Consider the following 21,659-nt stretch of genomic DNA (forward strand, 5'->3'; position numbering starts at 1 on the left):
CAAATAATATCATATTACAAAGTAAATATGTTTTACAAGAATCAACAATTGAGAATAGTATAGTCATATCAGTCGAAGCTAATAAAAGCAATACCAACATTGCAATGGAGCTACTTCCCACTCTGCATGTTACACGCTAACCTGGGCAGATGTGACATGCAACATACCTGAGGCTTTGCATTTTTAGCCCCAAATTCTCTCTCACCTCCTAGCTCCTGTGCCGGAGGGGCGGCCCGGACTCTGTGTGGGTCCCTGTGACAGGCACGTGGCGCCAGGGCAGCTGGGCACATGGCAGGAAGCGTGGATTCTAGAGCATGTTCTCTGCTCATGTCTCCCATCCCCCTGACCTCAGTCCCCTGAGACCCTTTCCCACCCCCACCCCCAGGCTCCAAGACGCCCAGACCCGAATGTGGCCGTCCCCCGTCTGAGCCCCAGAAACCAGCGGAGAGGAGGTGGCCCCGAGCCTGCAGTCCTGGGTCCTGAGAGCTGACAGTGTGGGTTCACTTTCCCGCCACCTCCCCCAAATGGGCAAAGGCTCTATTTAAGTCTTTTTTTTAACAGGAGAAGGTCAAAGCTTAATACGTGCACATGAAATTCCAAAGACAGTGAGGCAGCACTGCGTCTGTAAGACGTTTCTGGGCAAAGGAGAAAAGGTGGGGAGTGGGTTTGGATTTCAGAGGTGAGAGTGGGCGGTTCCAGGCCGGGAGGAGAGCAGCACACACCTGGCAGAAGTGATGGGACTCGGGCGATGCGTCTCAGTACACGTTTGCACACGCAGTCTGCCGTGCCTTCCCTCTACTCACCACTGGCCTCCTGCTCACCCTGCAGATCCAATACTTGACCACATGCAGTCGATACAGACTCAGTGCTTTGGTTGTTTGTAAATGTATATTTCTCCCTCGGAGTAAGCAGGGGCCAGTCAGCATCCCTCCCCCCCCCCCCCCCCCCCGCTGCCCCCCGCCCTTATCCTTCTAACCAAAGGCCTGATTTTTCCCTGCTCTTTCCTGGAGGGACTGAAACTGACACCAAAGAGAGATGCTAACTGGACAGACTAACACTGAGGCAAGTGCTCGGTTTTGGAAAAGGCCATCTTTTTGCAGTCAAGCCTTTTAGCGTTAGAGTCAGAACATGTATGGCCCGCATCTTACCGTGTGCTCAGTCAGGGTCCGGCCACGCCTCTCCAGGGAAGCAGAGTGCGGGGCCGCTGCAGAACGCTCAGGAGGCTGCAGCTTGACCTGGCCGTGCGTCCAGGGGGGCGTGGGTGGGCTGCCGGGACTTCCTTCTTTTCTTTGCTTTGAATGAATTACATTCAGGTCCAACCATTTGTGACCTCAGTATTTAGATTACAGAAGCCAAACTGTGGCTTCACCCACAGAAGCGCTCCAGGCGTCATTAACAAGCGCATGGAAGGGAGCAGGCCTCCTGCTGTGCAGCGCAGTGCCGTCTTCCTGCCTCGAGGAAGTTGCTGCAAACCCAAAGCCCAAGGGCGTGGATTGAAACACCTGTGCTTGGGAGCCGCTGAGCCCGGGCATGGAGTTTGCTCAGGAGCAGAGTTAAAACAGCAAAGAAAACAGGCAGATGCTGCTGGAGGAAGAGCCTTTCTTCAGAGGGAGCTTGAGACATTCAGGACAGAAACAGGTGTGAAACGGAACTAGCATCTAACGCAGAGGCTACGCCAGGAGAGAAGGGGAAAAGCCTTGTGCTCGGGCTGCTTGCAGATCGAGAAGAGAGGGTTGGGAGACTGGCACGGGTCTGACGAGCAGGGTGACCTCAAGGGAGGAGAGCCCCGAAGGTCGCATCCCCACCTCAGGGCAGAGCCAGGAGACAATGAGTGCAGGAGAGCAGCAGGCCCTGGCCTGAGAGAGGGCAGTTCCTCTGGGGCAGGGCAGGGGGCGGGTGGATCTGAGGGCGGAGACCAGCAAACTACACCCTGTGTGTAGTCAAAGGTAGAAAGAGCCAAATGTCCGCAGAGGGGGGTCAGTTGGCCCAGCTGTGGTGCATCCGTACAGGAGCATTCCTCAGCTGCTCCGAGGCTGGCGCGCTGATTTGCGCTGCAGCATGGGTGGGCGTTCGGTGAAAGAAGCCAGACACAGGAGCCAGTCACTGCAGGGTTCCCTTCAGAGGACAGATCCAAAACAAGTCCCTGCGTAGAAACAAAGCAGATTGGTGTTGCCAGGGACCAGGGAAGGGGAGCGGGGTGTAAAGCACTTGGCGGGCTGGGGCCTCCTGGGGCGATGGAGATGTCGCATAACGAGGCAGTGTGCTGGCCGCGCAGCCTCAGGGGCGCTGAGTGCCACGGCTGTGCCCTCACAGCAGCTAAGGTGACACTGTTGCGATGCACGTTTTCCCACCAGGAGGACGACCACGCGGTGCTTCAGGAGCCCAGTTACAGGAGAAGAGGCACAGGGGTCACCGTGCCCAAAGGAAGGTGCCCGCAGCCTGCCTGGGGTTAGGACCCTGAGGGAGGCACAGGGAAGACGGGGCTCATGGCCACGAAGCCTGCCTGGGCCAGGTGTCTGGGGGGAGGGAGGGCCTCCCGGAGCAGGTGAGTGTGGACAAGGTGCGTTAATCGGGCCTTGGCACCCCCAGGACCCACTGATTCCACATGGCTCCCAGGGAGGCTCCACAGAGCCAGGTCCAGGCAGCAGGGCAGGGGCCACCGAGGAGCCGGGCCAGAGGAGAGGGAGGCAGAGAAAGCGGCCGGAGTCCAGCAGGCCCGGGCCTGCCCTGGCGCTCAGGAGCAGGCAGGAGATGTGGTTAAGAGCCATGAGCTGTTGCGGGCAGCCCGAGTCTGGCGGGGACGGGGACAGGGACGGGACGGGGAGAGGAGACACGGCACGGGGCTCTCAGCGGCCCCTGGGAGGGGTGTGGCCCCGCGTTGACCAGACAGACTGCAGGGCCCACACCCGGCCTCCGGGCTTCCTGGGGCAGGTCAGTGAGGCCGCACACAGAGGAGCAGTGGCCCCGGAGGTGGGAGGATAACAGCCAGCAGAGGGCAGGTCCCCTCCCAGCCGCCGGAGCGACCAGCTGAGGCAAGGGATGCGCTTCTGCAGTGGCTGCCGCAGTTTAGCTCAGGACCCCAGGGACGCGGCGGGAATGCAGAGTCCCGGGCGCCCGCCCTGAGACGAGGTGCTCCCAATTCCCCTCACCGGCACTGCCTGGGAACGGCGAGGAGCAGGTCGGGGCCAGGCCAGCGGCAGCCCAGGAAGCCCAACGAGGGCCCTTAACCAGCGGCCCCCCCACCGGGACAGGACAAGTAACGCACAGCTTCCCAGATGTGCATCCTGCGGGGAAAGCCCGCACAGCCAGCCAGTCACGCAGGACACCGCAGCCTGGGCAGCCAGCCCCAGGCCCCCAGACTACAGGCCCCAGGCCCCAGACCCCAGGCCCCCAGACCCCAGGCCCTCAGGCCCCAGGCCCCCAGGCCCCCAGGGCCCCAGGCCCCCAGGCCCCAGGCTCCAGGCCCCAGGCCCCAGACCGCAGGCCCCCAGGCTCCAGGCTCCAGGCCCCAGGCCCCAGGCCCCCAGGCCCCAGGCCCCCAGGCTCCAGGCTCCAGGCCCCACCCAGGGCCCGCCTGAGCCTTTCTTTTAAAAGTGAGAAACCTTCCCCCCTCTGCCCAGAGCCAGTGATGGTGGCGCCTCCTGGGCAGAGTCAGCTCTGAATACACCCACGGCTTTTCTCCTTGGGCTGGTCCAGGGGGGCAGAGGGGGGTGTCCCCAGAAACCCTGGCCTCAGAGGAAATGCACAGGGAGTAAGGAAACTTACTTCAAATAAAGCCAGGTGACTCCTTGGAGCTCTGCAAAGACAGAACCGGGTGGGGCCAGGAGGTATCAAGGCCCTGCCTAGGCATTGCCAGGGGGAGGTGCCCACCCCCAATTCTGCTCCCCAGGTGGGGCGGAGGGGGCATCTGCAAAGACCTCCAGGCAGGGGAGGAGCAAGAGGGCCCTTCCCTCTGGATAGCAGGTGGGGAGAGGAGCTCTGTCCCAGCGCTCAGCGTCCCTTCCTGCCAGCCATGACCTGGGCAATGACATGACAGACCCTCCCGGCTCTGACACCTCCCACCTGCTCCCGCCCAGGATGTGTGCCCTTCATCCCACCTCCCACCTCCCACCTGCTCCTGCCAGGACGCTTTCCCTCACCACCCCCTACACACACAAGCCCAGGATGAGGGCTAAGAGGGTAGGGCTGCCCAGGTGGGACCCCGCTGGCCTGGATGGGCCTGCCCTGGGCTGCCCTCGGTTGCTGGCGGGTGCCTCCTGCCAGAGGGCGAGGGGTGTGGGGGTGGCACTTGTGCCGATCTCTGCAGCCACAAAAACAGCTCTCACTCCAGGCTTTCTTCTGTCCAGAGCCTCGGAAGCACGGGAAGCAACACAGAGCCATCCTAGTCTCCTGACCGGCCCGGCCAAGTGAGCTGGAAAGGCGGTGCCTCCAGAATGTGGGTACCTGTTTCCCACAGTCTAATTTCTGTTGGGGATCTGTCACCAAGGAAGTGAGGTCACCCGTCAAGGTTGCATGACCTGGGCCCTTCTCCAATCAGAGTCGCCCTAAGCCCCCTCCGGGCTGTTGACCGCTCACCCTCCTGGCCCTGACCTGCACACCTGCCTGCACACCAACAGCTAACGCAGCCCTCCCCCAGCGCCCTGGGAAGGTACCAGGCCCGGCTTGGAGGAGAAAGCTGCGTTCACACCTCCTTTTCCTTACCAGCCCCGGGCCCTGGGGCAGTCTCCGTGCCTCCCAGGGCCTCCCCGCCTCCCAACCTGCCCCATGAGGATGATGCTGGACACATTTCCTAAGGAGTGATCAGTGCGGATGAGGCAACGCCCCTAACACCTGGGCTGGCCTCCCCGAGTCCGATGCACAGACGCAGAGGTGGAAGAGTGACAAGACTGAGTGGGACACAGCATGGAACACACTCACACAGGCCTGGGTGCAGCTGGATCTTGGGGAAGCCACTGCTCATCTCAGCCTCTGTTTCACTTCCTGTATGTGTGTCTCTGTCTGTCTGTCTGTCATACCACTGGAACTGGGGGGGGGGGGGGGGGGGGAGCAAGAGCCCATGTCTTGAGCAGCCCTATGTAGAGGCCCTGTAGCAGAGAATCGAGGGCGTGCCCAGGCCAACAGGCAGGAACTCAAGCTCTCAGTCCAAACCGCATCCTGCCGACAACCCGGAGAGTGAGCTTGGGAGGAAACCTGTCCGCAGGCGAGCCTCAGTTGAAACACATCCCCTGCTTCACAGAGACCTTAAGGCAGAGACCCCCAACCAAGCCGCGCCCAGATGCCTGGTCCACAGAACGTGTGTGGTGTTAATGTTTGTGCTTCCAGGTGCAGGTTTGGGAGCAGTGCTGTCTGTGCCTCAGTTCCCCCTCTGACATGCATCAATAATAACAAACCTCTCCGCTCGGAGGCGATGGAGAGGGTCAAAAATTAGTGTTTGAAAAATGGAGGGAGCGCTTGGCATATCACACAGGCAGTGTCTACATGTCCTAAATCCACTTAGACGCCTTCTTCCAGTGTCTGTGCGCACCTGGGGGTGGGGACGAGCACCTGCCAACAGTAGGAAGCCCTCCATAGCACGGGATGAAGAGAAGATGAGTGCCACTTTGGACGGCCGTTTCGGTGTTGGATTGTATAAGTTCTTTATAAAGTTTAGCTATTAACCCCTTATCTCCTGGTGAGATTTCAGGATGGATTCTCATCCACACAGCCTAGGAGTTCATAAACACTCAGTGTATGATCTAATGTTAAGATGTGAGACGTAGACAGGGCAGTTTCTCAGGCATGGCGCTCTGGCTCCGTTTTAAGGGGCCTCCACTGGTTACTTTTTTACAGTCTGGAACTTGAACTGGGATCCACAGGTAGAGTGTGTGAAGGTTTCTAGGCTGAGGACTCGTGAGCAAAGGAATGGGAGGTGGGAAATCAGAGTTGTTGGCGACAGCAGTGGCCCGGATGATGGGAGCAAGCTCTTGGGGCAGGGGAACTGGAGGCGAGCTGAGCCCTGGCGGGTGCTCAGTTGGTTGGAGTGTCGTCCCACACACCAAAAGGTTGCAGGTTTGATTCCAGATGGGGGCACATGACTGGCTTGAGGGTTTGATCCTAGGTCAGGGTATTGCAGAGGCAACCAATCGATGCTTTGTTTCTCTTTCTCCCTCTCCCTCTCTCTCTCCCTCTCCCTCTCCCTCTCTCTCTCCCTCTCCCTTCCTCTTTCTCTCTAAAAGTTAATAAAAACATATCCTCTGGTAGGGATTTTTAAAAATTAAAAAGAAAACAAAAAGAGATGAGCTGAGGAAAGGTTGATGAAAGCCAGGACTCTAACTAATGAATTTTGAAAAGGGGCAAAGAAACATCACTCAGAATTGAAATTTTAGGGTTCAAGTTAACCAGTTTTAAATGTTTATATTTTTTCAGTATGCACGTCTGATATGTGTTTAGGTTCATGGCTATGGCGCGCAAATACTCCGAACAATACGTGCCCAAAGGCCTGCACACGCACAGCCGCCCCATCAGCTCTGAACTAACTTGCCGGCAAGAGAGGAAATACCAGTGCTGGAAACAGTGTTGCCGCAGCAGCCCGTCCAGAAAGCACCACCTCGACGGCTTATCCTTTTTATTTATGAACAGCATCATCTGCAGACAGTGCCTCAAGGTAGAAAAGCATCAGAAATCTCTGCCGAGACACAAACAGCTCCGCTGAAGCAGGACACGCGGGGCACACGCACCGCCACCCACCTCCAGCCATACCTGACGTCCCCTCCTCTTCGGCTGGTGAAGTCAGCAGGACAGCTGGCCCCTCACTCTTGGCTGCCCCGGGAAAGGCCTCAGGAGCCCAGAGGAGAGTCTGTGGGGACAGAAATGGCCTCTGACTCCCACGCCAGACCTCCAACGTGAGTGCAGCTCTGAGCTTCCGGGAGGAGATGTGCTCAGAGTGGCCCAGATTGACCCTGACCTCCCTCCGGGCCTGGGGGTAGAGAAAGGCTCCCAGTTGGGGCAGCTGGGCTGCTCAGCAAACACCACCACAGAGGCAGCTTAGAGTTATTCCCACAGTTTGGAGGCTGGGAGCCCAAGGCCAGGTGCAGGTGGGCTGGAGCCTCCCGGCCAGAGGGCCTTAGCACATGAATGGCTGGGAACACGCACCTGCACTTGCGTCTGCAGCGCAGGACAAGCTCCTCCAGAGGGAGTAGCACGAAGAGCTCATTACCTCCATCTGTCATCTTGGCGGCTACAGACTGGGCCCTGTGAGGACAGCCCCATCTCTGAGAGTCCCGGCCCATCTGCGGCCCTGGATTGTGGGGGGCAGACAACAGAGGTGCACAGAAGGGGGAGGGGGACAGCATTTGAGCACGTTCTCCCAGTCACAGCAGGAAAACATAATATTTTTGCATTTTCCCGAAGTTAAGCTTTCAATCAGGAAATGGCTTTTTATATCCATGGCCATGAAGCTGAAAATCACCAGTGGTCGTTAATGAGTGTTGGCGCCTTAAATGATGTCTCAAGTTGATAGCAATGCTGCTTCTCCGCCCGTGGTTGCCAGCGGGGATCAGGGCTGGGAACCGGTGGGAAAGGCGACGGATGAGAAGTACAGATTGGTAGACGCAGAAGAGTCCCGGGTGCGAGTGCAGCATGGGCAGATGGTCAACGATATCGTAGTGAGCATGTGCGGGCAGGGGGCTGCTGGGCGCACCGGGAGGAGCGCCTCATAAAGTATCTGATTATCTAGCTACTGTGCTGCACCTGGAACGAACACAAAACAACCACAAATGTAAACTGCAATTGAAAAAGAAAGTTTTAAAAATACCAATCATGTGTTTCTCTGATCTTGGCATGATGTTAGAACCTTTCAGCCGAAACCGGTCTGGCTCAGTGGATAGATCGTCGGCCTGTGGACTGAAGGGTCCCAGGTTCGATTCCGGTCAAGGGCATGTACCTGGGTTGCGGGCACATCCCCAGTAGGAGATGTGCAGGAGGCAGCTGGTCGATGTTTCTCTCTCATCGATGTTTCTAACTCTCTCTCTCCCTTCCTCTCTGTAAAAAATCAATAAAATATATTTTAAGAAAAATAAAAAGAACCTTTCAAACTGATCACAGCTGGGTGGGCCGTCGGACTCAGCGTGCGCTACCGTTCGCATTTGGCTGCTCTTGTTCCTGTTGAGGAAAGCCGCCTCGTGTCTAAGACAAGTGGCAGGGAGTTCACGTAGCGTGCACGTGGCACTGCCCACGGTCCTGACCCTTCACGGCGGCCCAGGGGTCTGCCGGGGAGCCCTGCCCCATGAAGCCGGTGGCCTCGGGTGTGAGAGGGAAGGAGCCGATCCCAGTGCTCGCCGCCAGCCTCGCCTCGCCTTCTGGTTAGAATGTCAGCCCTGCTTCTGCCCCTGACGTCGTCTCACGGAACCTGCTTAGAGCTGAGCGGCTGGGTTTCTCCTGGGTCACCAGCCTCAGGGATAGAACCAAGCTGTCGGGATTGTGCCACCAGCACAGTCTTTGCCTCCTAGCACAGCTTCCTGTGAGGGCAAGGCGGGGGCTCTGGATTGGGAGGGAGCACCCCCCAACGCTGGCACTGCTTCCTGCAGCTCAAACAGGGGTGCCTGCAGCCCCCGTGGAAAACAGCGTGGAGGGTCCTCAACAAACCAAAACCGTGGCTGCCTGATGGCCAGCCTCCCGCTGCTGGGATACATCCGACGGAGCCCAGGTGTAGCTGGAGGAGGCCTGCCCGGGCCCGCGCCGTCTACCACAGCCAGGCCTGGGGCCACACCGGCGACAGGAGGTGAGTGGACAAGAAAGTTGTGGTACTTTCACACCATGGAATAGTGGCCATAAAGAAGAACGAAATCTTACCATTTTCCACATCATGAATGGACCTGGAGGGAATTGTGCTGAGTGAAATAAGCCAGACAAAGACACATACCATATGGTTTCACTTACATGAGGAAGCTAATGAGCAAAATAAACCCTCCAACAAAATTGAGGAAGAAGAGTCTCTGGCCTGTGCGCTCTGCTCCTCACACGCTCCTCAGCCCCACCCGCAGGCCTCTGCGCTGCTCGGGCCTGGGAATGTAGCTCAGGAAACAAGAGCCGTGGCAGGTCACAGAAGGCCCCTCCTCCGCACCGGCTCCTGCCACCGCCCGGGCCAGTGGGCTCTCCTGCTGGCTCCTCTTCCCCTCGTGTGGGCCTGCCCAGGCCCACGGGAAGCCATGGGGATGACGCCAGTGGTGAGAGGCAGCTCTGCACAGAGGTGCCACCCAGCCCAGCACACTCAGTCCTCACACCAGCTCTCACAAAGGTGCGTCCTACAGAACTGAGGGGACTGTGGCACAGAGAGCTCCCAAGTGGCAGCCCCGTGGGCATCAGACCGTGGGGCCTCCTGGTCACCCCTGGCAGCCGGGCAGCCCCACGTGTGCCAGGCTCGTGCCTCATGCAAACAGCCCCTGTGGGCTCCAGTCCTGAGGGGGGGAGGGTTAGACTTCTGGGCGCCCACCTGCTCCCCTGCCCCCAGGGGCACAGCCTGGGGAGGGGAAAGATGGGCTCAGGGCTCCGCTCGGCTTCTGCCCCAGGTCCTTGGCAGAGTCCTCCAGGGACAGCCAGCCTGCTCTGGAGTCCGGGGCCACAGGCCTTCCTGCCCAGGTCTCCAGGGAAAGGGAACCAGACACCAGGGGCCGAGGCGCCTGCCCTGCTGGAGCCAACCCCTAGGAGGCAGGGCTGCGTCCTCGCTGAGCCTTTCTTCCCGTCCTGCCGGCAGCATGGGAGCAGCAGGTCACCCTGGAAATTCTGCTCTGACCCCCTCGCCAGCTGCTGGTTATACACACACAAGGGGGACAGCTACCTGCAGCTGCTGCCAGGGTAACGGGGAAGGGGGGGAGGGTCCGCAGTCGGCCTTCGGGAGCTCAGAGTCCGATAACAAGGCGGCTAATGTCTGATGTTACAAACGCTCAGTGGTGCCTGGGCCCAGGATGGTCAGTTCCTTCCTCCCCTTCCCACCCTCCTTCCCCCTCCTCCCCCTCTTCCCCTTCCCCTCCCCCTCCTCCCCTTTCCCCCTCCCCCCCCTCCTGCCCTTCCTCCTCCCCTTCCCCTTCTCCCTTCTCCCTTCCCCCTCCTCCTCCCTTCCCCTCTCCCCCCTCCCCCTCCTCCCCTTCCTCCTACTCTCCTTTCTTTCCTCTTCCCCTTTCCCCTCCTCCTCTCTTCCCCTTCTCCTCCCCTTCCTCCTCCTCCCCTCCAACTTCCCTTCTCTGAGGCCAATGAGGAAGGACTCACAGAAGCTCCTGGGTCAGTGGAGAAACTGACAAGAATGCCAGCCGCACAGTGCTCAGGCCAGGACCCCACTTCCCTCTGGACAACCTGCCCCTCACGTGTTTCTCTGACCAGCTCATCCCCCACCTCTCCCTTCTGTTAACTGGTTCTTCTCCAGGAAACCTCTGCCTCCCACACAGGTAAGTTCTGGTGGTGCTGTCTGATCACATGTTGGCTCAAGCCAGGCCCACCCCACCCCCATCCCCAACCCCAGGCACACTTTCACCATCCTCCGTGGACAAACAGCATCATCTGGGTGTGCAGAGGGCTCAGGGAGCCTGTTGAGAACGTTCTAGAACTAGGCAGTATTGTGACTGTGCTGGAAGTCTCTGAATTGCAGTTTTCAATGGCTGACATGGTAAGTTCCACATTAGATGAATGTTACCACTCTAACAAAAAAAGCAATCAGGCTGAGTGGTAACAAAGGGCATGGTTTGGCCTGAAGTTCTCCCATAAGTGCATAACAATGAGTCACATTCAGAAGATCTACTACATGTCCTGCCTCGGGCAATGGCAGCGAGCCAGACGGAAGGCGGCACAGCTCCCAGCGCGGCAACACCTGCAGTGACCGACGTGGCCGTGGAGTTGTACCCGAGAGAGGCCACGTGCACACCCCGAGGTAGGGTCTGGGGAGTAACTACCCTTCTGGTTGGGCCGGTCGTGCCATCTGCCATCGAGTCCTCAATGGCCTTGGAGATGCAGGATGCTGCGGCCAGAGGGGCAGCCTGGAGGTTGCACAGGTACCAGAGTGGAAACAATGCAGCATCAGAGAGAGGTAGGCGCCTGGGTTCTGGTGGCAACGCGGGCAGCGGGTGGCTAACTGCCTCTGGGACATACGGGAGATTCCGCCCTGCTCTGAGGGAAAGCAGGGCCACCAGACACAGGGCCTGGGTGACCCTCAGGCAGAGCGGGCACGGGAACAGCTGCTGTATGGTGGCCAGTGATTGCCTAGACCAGTGGCCGGCAAACTGCAGCTGGCGAGCCACATGCGGCTTTATGGCCCCTTGAGTGTGGCTCTTCCACAAAATATCACGTGCGGACACGCACATACAGTGCGATTGAAACTTTGTGGCCCATGCGCAGAAGTTGGTATTTTGTGGAAGAGCCGCACTCAAGGGGCCAAAGAGCCGCATGCGGCTTGCCAGCCGCAGTTTGCCGACACTGGCCTAGACGTTTGGCCCAGGGGCAGATGTGTCCATGGCAGCAGAGGGGGTCCCAGGTGTCCAGGGAAGGCAGCAACGTGCATCTTCCTGGTCTCCCAGGGTTTCCCCAGCGAACCTGCGCTGCTCACCGTGGCCCTGACCCGACTCAGGCCAAACACTCCAGGAGCCAAACATTCCAGGACAGAACTTCAACCTGTGCTCCTCCCAGGTCACCCCACGTCTGCCTTTGTGTGAATGTATTAACATTTTCGATTTACATATGAAGATGAAATACTTATGCTTTTGCCCTTTACAATTTATTTAATCATTATGATCAAACTAGTGGCCCGGTGCATGAAATTCTTGCACATTAAAAGGGAATTAATTAGAGGAAATATTTAATATGGCTATTTGCCCTTTCTCTATAATAGAAGTATCAGAAATGAAAGAAAATTAGTAAAATGTATATGAAAATCTCCCTCCTGTCAGAGTCTGGGGGGCGCCGCGGGACCCAGAGTCAAGTCCCCGCCCACCACCTGCACGCACTTCGAAAATGCAGGAGACTCAGACCCGGCCGGCCCCACCCCCATTGGGTGAGACCCAGACCCGGCCGGCCCCGCCCCTGTCAAGCCCCTCCAGGTGGGGGGCCCAGTCTCAGGTTCCCCATTAAGCCCTGCCGGAGTGGGGGGGGTGCAGCCTCAGGTCTCCCATCAAGCCCCCCGGGTGGGGGGCGCGGCCTGAGGTCCCTTGCCCCTGCCAGGCGCCATGCAGCCTCAGGTCCCTGCTGTTCAGTCGAGACATTGTGGCATCCCAGCTAATTTGCATATTCCTCTATTATTATATAGGATTCACCTCTTCAGAGTAATACCTTCTAATTGAGAGATATCTATCTATCTATCTATTCACTTACGTATTTTTTAAACTTAATGGATTTTCAGCTTAATAGATTTTCTAATATAAATAACCCTGGGTGACCTTCACAGCCTTTGAATTCCTGCTTCATTTTTCAAAATGAATGGCATGGAGTTGCCTGATAACATCACCCACAGCCCCTCTGAGAGCCCACGGTCTGCGCAGCTCACTGCAGAGCCACGTGACCTCCTCAGCGAGCATGGAGAAGCGACAGGCTTATTCACTTAGATCTTGTGGGAACCACGCCAGGGTCCCCGGATAGTCAAGGCCAATGGGAGCACAGAGGCCTTGTTGTCAAAACACCAGGATGGCCAAGGCCGCTCTGAGCATGAGCCTAACTGGGCCAAGATACCATGAGCGATGCCAGGACACAGGTACACTGTGCCCTCCTGCAGCCGAATGATGGACGTCACTGTGGGCAACGGGGCTTCTTTGCCTTTGGATAATATACAGGCTACTGACGAGAGAGCGGCTGGAGAGCAGCTGGCAGCGCAGAGGAGAGAGAGCCCGGAGAAGCAGAGGCGGTAGGTGGGAAGATGTGCAGGAGAGAGGAGAGCTCAGACAGCTGAGAGCTGGTGCTGCTGCGATGTAAGCTCAGAGCTCACCGAGAGCCCAGATACCGCTGCCCCGTTACCCAGCCAGTGTGCTGGGCTGCAGAGGCTGCAGTTCTAGGGGGAGTGCAGGCACGATTGCTATGTAAAGCTAGGGTCTTGGGGGCAGCGTGCAGCTGCTCAAATAGTACCTGTGGGTACAGAGGTTGTGGGAAAGGTGTACATGTTCACCAGCCGGTGTCCGCCTCCTGCCTGTGCGGGACTGCTGTGCCACTCACCTTATCCACCCACAGCCTCTCACGGCTCCTCCGCCCAGGAGGTCCCGCCCCAGGCGGGGGGCTCGGACCCAGCACCTGTGACTAGTGAGCAGAGGACAGAGGAGGAACGTGGACTCAGCTCCCAGCAGTTAGTCCCGAAGGACCTGCCCTGGCACAGCGGGAAGAGCTGAGAAGAATGCGGGACGCCGCGCAGCAGAGCCGTGCAGGGTCCTGCTGCTCTGGCAGGTCGCGCCTCTGGTTCCTCGGAAGCTTTCCCCCGGTTCCCAAACAGAGGGGTTTGTGGGTGGGCCACGCCGAGCAGGGCTTCTCACACGTCCGTGTGCGCAGGAGCCAGGGGAGAGCTCGTGAGAGCCACAGACCCGGGCCCGCCCCACGAGCAGCCAGCGGAGGCCGGGCGGCAGGGACCCGCGTTTCAGCGGGCGCTCCAGGCGGCTCTGCGGGCGCCTCTGGAGTTAGACTGTGAGGAAGACTATCCCTGCATAGCGTCACTTACCACATGTGCCGGAGGGCGGCACACAGCGCTTCTGAGCGAACACTTGAGATTGTACCCACCTGCTCAATCAGCACCCACATGAACCGCCTATTCACATCAGCAGCCACAGGTGGGGATCGTCCGAGAGAAAAAGAACTTTTAAAGTAAAAACAGCTAGAGATTTTTAAAACTTGGTTTAAAAAGGGCCTGCGACGGTGTGATTAAAGAATGGAGGGAAATCCTTGACCGAGTGAAGCTGGAGTCGGGATGAGAGGGACGTGCTTGCCAAGTCCATGCTGCTCAGACAGGTGAGCGGCTCCCACGGGCGGCGAGGAGCTGAGCTCCAGAACGAACTCCAAGCAGGAACCTGCAGGGGCAGGAAGCTCCTGCACTGGCTTCCGGGCGTTAACTCCTAGGCCCTGCCATCGGAGAGGAAGGGACATTGGAGAGGACTTGGTTTCCCACCTTTTATGTAGAAAAATATGTAGTATAAATTGTGGTGGAGGATCGTGGGTCATTGGACGTGTAAGCAGCCCTGGGGGACACTGAAGTGTTAATTATGAAACTCTTTCTCAAGTATCTTGTGATCTGTCTTTGGAAAGTCCCAGTGTCCCCTGCCCCTCACCACAGAGAAAAGGCTGATGGCGTTGTGCCTCATCACTAATGTGTTCACCAAAGCACTCCTGCCCATAAGGCACTGCAGGGTTGTTCTCCCTGAGCCCCGGTGTTGGTGGTGGACATTGAATTGCTTTGGCCAGTACTGAAATGTGAGTGAAAGTGACGTGTGTCCATCCTAGGAGGAGGCTTGAAGAACCAGGACATCATTCACCTCTCTCTCTTTCTTTCTTTCTCTCTCTCTCTCTCTCTCTCTCTCTCTCTCTCTCTCTCTCCCACTCGAGGCAAACAGAAATGCTCCAGATGGTGGCTGATCTATTAGCCTCACCTAATGAAGAAGACAGGGAGCAGAATCCCCAGCCAGCCCACAATGGATATGTACACTCGTGAGAAATAAACCTCATTGGTCTGTACCAGAGTCTTGGGGGGTTGTTACTGCAGCCTGACCTAACACAGCCTCACTGATTCAGTGGAATGACAATGGTTCATGGATGGCCTTTTCAAGAACAAGGACCTCTTTTTATTTTAATATCCATTGACAAAGAAAATACTTGTCTAAAACCTACTTGGGCCCTGGCCCGTGTGGCTCAGTTATTTAGAGCATCATCGCGGACTCCAAAAGGCCGTGGGTTTGATTCCCGGTCAGGGCGTATACCCGGCTGCTTGTTCAATCCCTGGCCGGGGTGTGTGAGCTTGCAGGAAGCAACTGATTGATGTTCCTCCCTCTCTAAAATCAGTAAATAAACATATCCTTGGGTAAATTTAATCTACTCTGAATTTAATAATATTTTTAATACATTTTTATTAATCATAACCTTTACATATATTTGAGAACTAGTACCAAATCCATGCGTGGCAGATGTCAGTGGCAGACAGTTCTTCGTGAGCAGTTTGAGTTCCCCAGGGTTCAGGGAGCATAGCCGTCCCCTGGGAGACAAAAGCCAAGAGGTTCTTGGCAAGCCCAGCCCTGCCTTTATCTCACCCAGCGCTTGGAGACGGCAGTCCCCTCGCCACGCAGGCGGCAGCTGTCCACAAAGCAGTGACACGCTACCTGTCCCCTCGTTCCACAAGGGATCCCACAATAGTGTGATAGTAAGTAAGAATTTTGAAAACAGAAAGAGCTGTTTTAAAGTACATAATATCGCCCTGACCGGTTTGGTTCAGTGGATAGAACATCAGCCTGCAGACTGAAGGGTCCCAGGTTCGATTCCAGTCAAGGGCATGTACCTTGGTTGCGGGCACATCCCCAGTAGGAGGTGTGCAGGAGGCAGCTGATCAATGTTCTTTCTCATCGATGTTTCTGTCTCTCTCCTGTCCTCTCTGTAAAAAATCAATAAAATATTGTTTAAAAAAATAAAGTACATAATATTATTTTCATTCCCAAGTTTGTGTGTCCTCAAATGACATCTAATTTTTGCCTTAAAAAAATACCCAGTTATCACCAATAAGGGTTTAATCTCCAACATCTACAGGGAACCCATACAACTTAACAAAAGGAAGATAAACAATCCAATCAAAAAATGGGCAAAGGACCTAAATAGACACTTTTGAAAAGAGGACATACAGAAGGCCAAGAGACATATGAAAACATGCTCAAAGTCACTAGTCATCAGAAAGATGCAAATCAAAACGACAATTTGGAATCATCTCACATCTGTCAGAATGGCTATCATCAACAAATCAACAAACGACAAGTGTTGGAGAGGATGTGGAGAAAAGGGAACACTCGTGCACTGCTGGTGGGAATGCAGACTGGTGCAGCCACTGTGGAGAACAGTATGGAGCTTCCTCAAAAAACTAAAAATGGAACTCCCATTTGACCCTGTGATCCCACTTCTAGGAATATATCCCAAGGAACCAGAAACACCAATCAGAAAGGATATATACACCCCTATGTTCATAGCAGCACAATTCACCATAGCTAAGATTTGGAAACAGCCTAAGTGCCCATCAGCAGATGAATGGATTAAAAAACTGTGGTACATCTACATGATGGAATACTATGCTGCTGTAAAAAAGAAGGAACTCTTACCATTTGCAACAGCATGGATGGAACTGGAGAGCATTATGCTAAGTGAAATAAGCCAGTCAGAGAAAGATAAATACCACATGATGTCCCTCATTAGTGGAATATAGTGAACAACATAGACTGATGAACAGGGACAGATCCAGAGACAGAGAAGCAGTGATCAGACTGTCAAACCTCAGAGGGAAAGTAGGGGAGGGTGGGGGTAAGGGGGAGAGATCAACCAAAGGACTTGTATGCATGCATATAAGCCCAACCACTGGACACGGACAACAGGGGGATGAGAGCATGAGGCAGAGGTGGGGGTTAACGGGGGGATGAGGACACATATGTAATACCTTAACCAATAAAGAAATTAAAGATAAAAAAAATACCCAAAGAAAATGGCTTCACCTGACAATTAGATGCACGTTCATTTGTCCTTTCAAAATTGTGCCTCATGCATTCACAACCAATACCTAAACCTCTGAAGTACAGACAGCTAAGACTCAACAGTATTTCAAGAAATGAAGGAAGAGAAACTAGACAAAGCCCAAGAATGAAAGCAAAATAATTGAGACATAAACATAGAGAATTCATGGACAGGGGTGGGCAAAAGTAGGTTTACAGAGTGTATTCTTGTAATATTTATTCTTGTATTATGTATTTGTAGTACTGTGCTGGGCTGCATATCTGGCGCTTCGACCAGGTGGGTCACGCTGTGCTCTCTGTTCTAGAACACATAGATAGGAAGGTAGTCACTATACTGATGCTGTACTGTGTCGGGAACAAATTGGGTAAACAAGGCTTTGTAACTAACTTGGTGGTTTTTGCAAATAAAAACGCTGTAACTCCTGTAGTCGGCACTGCAGTTCAGCCTCTGCTTCGGCAGGGTGCTGTAACTGTAGTTGCTGGCCAGCTTAATAAAGGCTCCTAAATCTTGATCTGAGTCCCTGGTGGTCGTCTCCGCGGGTCACCCCATTACAGTACAACCGTAAACCTATTTTTGTCCACCCCTGTGTAAGCATCACACTAGAGTTTATCATTTCCAAGGGGCAAGGTCAAAATCCGGGTACAAAGAAACATCATTTTTAGGACATTAGTCCGTGACTCTCCAAGGAGGTGTGCATCAGAAACTCCTGGGGCTTGTCCAGGGACTGCGGGCCCTCCTCCCCCGCCCTCGCCCAGGTTTAGGGTTCAGTAGGTCTGGGGTGAACCTAAGAATTTGCATTTCTAATCAATTCCAGGTGATGCCAATAATACCGGCCCTTTGAGAACCACTACAGCCGCCGTGGCCACCCTCCCTGCTTGCCTGGACCTGGTGTGCGGGCATCTGGAAGGGTTCTGGATGCCCCTCCAAGGCGCTCTGGGCGCAGACCCAACTGCTCACACTAGGGCTGCCTGCGCCTGAGCCAGCGGGGCCTCTCCGTCCCCCCGGAGCACCCCGGCTGCGCCTCAGGGAGGCAGGGGTCACTAGTCTGGAGTGGGCCCTGGGTTAAAAGCAGGTGGGGGCTCCAATGCCCGTAGTGAGGCAGCGGCTCAACCCTGGGTGCTCACACGCAGCACCCGACCTCCTTTCAAAGAATCCCTAGTCCTGGCTCCACTCCAGGCACCTTACCAGAACCTCTAGGGGAGGCGGCCAGGGCTTGTCCTGGTTTTGTGGCTTTTGTTTTAATCAATAGACTTTATTTCTTAGAGCGATTTTATGTTTACAGACAAAATGAACAGAAAGTACAAAGCATTCCCAGACACACCCTCTCACACTTCGCCTCTCCGCCCCTCCTGCCAATAGCGCATTGGTGTGCGTACTTGTTACAGCTGCTGGCCACTCAGGAATCGGTGGACACTGGGGGTTATGATGGACTAAAGCCCATATTTACATCAGCGTTCACTGTTGTGCAGGTCTGCGGTTTTGACGAATGCATGATGTCATGTATCCACCTTGTGTATCACACACAGTGGTTTCAACCTTGCTGTTAAAAAACGCCCCAGGAGATTCAGGGGAACAGCCAGCTGAGAACTAGTAATTTAACAGTTATCATGAACAGGTAACAAAATAACGAAGCACTTCCCCATCTTTGTTATTTCTTTAAATTCCTCACCTGGTCCCCAGTAATGACGAACAGCAAAATCAAAAGGGACTGGAGGTCAATCGGAATAAAAGCAATGAAGAGATGCACACCAAATAAAGCCACTGGGGTGCTGTTCTCCGGTGGCGCGCAGAGGCCCAACGCTTGCTGAAGGTGCCGCTAGTGGAGTGAGAGCGGGAAAACCTCTTTGGGGGACATTTTGGCACTATCTACCAAAGTCCAGCTGCACCAACCCTTGCGCCCACCAAGTCTGCTTCGAAAAACCTACTGTGTAAAGAGGCAGAGGTGCAAGGTTATTTGTTGCAAAATTGTTTGTAATAGCAGGAGATTGATGATGATAAGCTAAATGCCGGTTAGCTGCGACTGGTACAGACGACCATTCATGAGGCTATGCAGCCTAACAAAGGATACTCTTTGTGAACCATCACGCAAAGACCTTCAACAAATAAATAAGTGAACAATGCAAGGTGCAATGCAGTTGATAATATTCTACCCTTTGGGGAAAAAAGAGGGATGAAAGTAAATATATAAATTAATTTGTTGTATAATTATGAAAGTGATCATATTTGGAATAATCTGAAGAAACTGATTGATTGCCTCAGTATGGGGTAGCTGGGACAAGGGTGGCAAAGAGTATACTATATTTGTACCCTTTGAACTTTGAATCATGAGAATGTATTATACTAAAAAGAATTGGTGTTTTTTAATATGTTTGTATTGATTTGAGAGAGAGAGGAAGAGAGAGGGATAGATAGAAACATCTATCGGTTCTTCCTTCCTCGATCCCCAGTGGATTGAGACTTAAACCCCGATTGGGAATCAAACCCAGGACCTCTCAGTTCATGGGTTGACACTCAACCACTGAGCCACACCAGCCCTGCGAGAATTTGTTTACAGTGCCCATTTTTAGGTCCAGCAATTTCAATTTTAGGAACTGATTCTATGAGAGAAGAATCAAATGATTGTGCAACTTTTCATTGATAAGTATTATAAATTTAAAATATTATTATAAATGATAAGCAGAAAAATTTACAATATATAAATTATAATACATTATAAATTATAAACAAAAAATTCTGTTTTTATTTATAATATGAAAAACAAGAAACAACTTACATGTCCAAAACCAGGAATTGATTATAAAAGCAGTGCTGCTTTCAAATGCTGAAATACCATGCAGCCATTTAAATGATCGTGGAGAAGTGCATTCATGGTATAGAAAAAATGTTCATGAAACTTTGCTGAGTTTTTAAAAGGCAAATTAAACAAACAATATGCATTGTATTTTGTCATTTAAACAAATATTTACAGGGTCATAGAAACAAGACTAGAATGTGGTTTACCAAAATTTGATAGTATTTTTCTGTTATAATATGATATTTTTAACTTTCTTCAATTTATCTATATCTTATGGATCTTTTTACTTTTACAGTGAACATGTATTATTTTTATATTTGTATTATTTTTATATTTTTATATTTTACAAAACCAGGGCACAGATTGTAGCCTTTGAAAAAGCATTTTATTTTTAAGAAGAAGAAGAAGAAGAAGAAGAAGAAGAAGAAGAAGAAGAAGAAGAAGAAGAAGAAGAAGAAGAAGAAGAAGATTCCCAATAGAAATGGTTGCTGGTCAGCCAACTTCAGAAAGCAAGGAAGACAGCTAAGTAGCACATTGGTGGCAGTATGTGGCCTCAGGAAGAGTAACAGCAAGGAACTGGATCCTTGGAGGGAGGTTGGGGATTCATTATTCTGAAAATGGATAAATAAGAGAATTAAACATTTAAATTTGCACTTCTATTGGTTGAGGGGTAATTTTTTTGTACAGTATTCCAGCTCATAAATGAAGAAGGAATGATAGAATTAGAATATCACTACTTTGCAAACCCTTAATAAAATAATAGATTTAGGTAATGACCATCAGTGGCCACTAACATTACAGAACAGAAAGGCACCTCAACATAATGTGCTCACAGATGGAGTGCCCAGCTCCATCTACGACGTGTTCTTGCCAAAAATCTAAGCTGTATCAGCTCAGACCTCGACCTAACTACCAGTTCTCAGAAAATATAGGGAAATAAGAATATGCTAAACTGCCATCAGCCAAAATATCAGCCAAATGCAGAAAGGGGAAATTATGCAGGATGGGATTGGAAAGGGACACAGAGCCCAGAAGATCTAGGACATGGATTGGTTAGGGGAGGGCCCAGTGCAGCCCCTACGGGCCTGGGAAAGTGATGGGCTAGTTTCCAGAAGCACCTGGCCCTGCCAGGCCGCGTGGCTCAGGTGGAGCATCAACCTATGAACCAGGAGGTCACTGTTGGATTTAGGTCAGGGCACGTGCCTAGTTCCAGGCTGCATCCCCAGGAGGGGACAAGCAGAAGGCAGCTGACCCATGATTCTCTCTCATCATTGATGTTTCTCTCTCTCATCTCTCTTTCTCTCTGAATTCAATAAAAACATGTGTTTTTAAAAAGCGCCTGGTCCTTCCCAAGCTTAAAGCAGCCACCTGGGGCCCGCAGCAGACCACAGGGCTCCAAATGGTGCCCCAGCACAGGGCCAGCCCGAGCGCCGGCAGAACAGAAGCTGCCGGCGGAACAGAAGCTGCCGGCGGACGGGGACGGGGACCAGACTGGACTGAGCCTGCGGCACAGAACTCCGGGCACAGGCCTTAGAGCAGGACAGACAGCTGAGGCCTGGGGACATTTATTTCAGTCCCAGTGAACTTACCACTAAGCCATGTCCTCCCATGTGTGGGTCCCAGAAATGCTTTTCTTGCAACTCCGTGGAAAGACCCCATTTCCATCAGCAACAGAGTTATGGACAAATTTTTTGTGTGATTATGTTTTTGCTTTTTAAAACTTGTGATAATATCGTGATTATGTTTTGTTTTTGAACATTAAAATGTTTACAGATAAGTTTTGATGTTGTGTAGGCAGAGAAATAGTTTTCTAAATTCTTCTGGCTGGACTAGGAATCAAATTAACATGAGACAGATTAACAGGATAAAATTACCAAATATATATATAAAATATATTTTTATTGATTTCAGAGAGGAAGGGAGAGGGAGAGATAGAAACATCAATGATGAGAGAGAATCATTGATCGGCTGCCTCCTGCACACCCCCTACTGGGGATCGAGCCCGCAACCCGGGCATGTGCCCTTGACTGAAATTGAACCTTTCAGTCTGCAGGCTGATGCTCTATCCACTGAGCCAAAATGGCCAGGGCACCAAATATACTTTTGAATGGAGTTTTTTGGGTAAAATGGGAGTTTTTAGGGCTGAAATAGGCAAGTTTAGGAAATTTTAAAAACTTAA

General features: G+C 53.3%; 1 protein-coding gene across 1 annotated transcript in view; it reads right to left on the reverse strand.

Annotated features, from left to right (window-relative positions):
- Window positions 1-7,208, reverse strand: part of LOC118679028 (early nodulin-75-like) — a 34,200-nt gene extending 26,992 nt beyond the window's left edge. The window contains exon 1 of the mRNA XM_036355251.1: window positions 7,132-7,208. Within this exon, the coding sequence (XP_036211144.1) occupies window positions 7,132-7,208 (77 nt within the window). The remainder of the gene's footprint in view (window positions 1-7,131) is intronic.
- Window positions 7,209-21,659: the final 14,451 nt, after the last annotated feature.

This window comes from Myotis myotis, unplaced genomic scaffold (genome assembly GCF_014108235.1).
Source record: "Myotis myotis isolate mMyoMyo1 unplaced genomic scaffold, mMyoMyo1.p scaffold_m19_p_22, whole genome shotgun sequence".
Lineage (NCBI taxonomy): Eukaryota > Metazoa > Chordata > Mammalia > Chiroptera > Vespertilionidae > Myotis > Myotis myotis.